General features: G+C 50.2%; 1 protein-coding gene across 1 annotated transcript; it reads left to right on the top strand.

Moving 5' to 3' along the window:
• On the top strand, positions 1-230 carry CSUI_004674 (uncharacterized protein; the record flags this gene model as incomplete). The annotated part of the gene is made up of 1 exon (XM_068064859.1): positions 1-230. A coding segment is annotated over exon 1 (201 nt), but the record flags the coding sequence as incomplete, so codon positions are not given.
• Positions 231-269: the final 39 nt, after the last annotated feature.

Genomic DNA, 269 nt, shown 5'->3' with positions numbered 1-269 from the left:
GCCACCTCCCCCATCTTCGTCGTCGGCTATGTTTGAAGGGACAGGGAATACCAAAGGAGGTGATGGAAGTAGTAGTGGCGAATCTTCTTCAGCTGCAGGAGGAGGAAACAGAGGATCTGATCGGAGACACCACAGCAGTGGTAACAGTGGGGGAGGTGTTAGTAACATGAATACAACAGGAGGAAATAGAAGAAGACGTTCCTTCCTAGATAGAGATGAAGATCACCCTCGAAGAGGAGGTGGAGGGGGGGAAAGCAGTAGTAGTAGTA

The sequence above is a fragment of the Cystoisospora suis genome, assembly GCF_002600585.1.
Source record: "Cystoisospora suis strain Wien I chromosome Unknown contig_2215, whole genome shotgun sequence".
NCBI lineage: Eukaryota > Apicomplexa > Conoidasida > Eucoccidiorida > Sarcocystidae > Cystoisospora > Cystoisospora suis.
The sequence above is the reverse complement of the archived record's forward strand: the minus strand, read 5'-3'. Positions and strand labels throughout refer to the sequence as shown.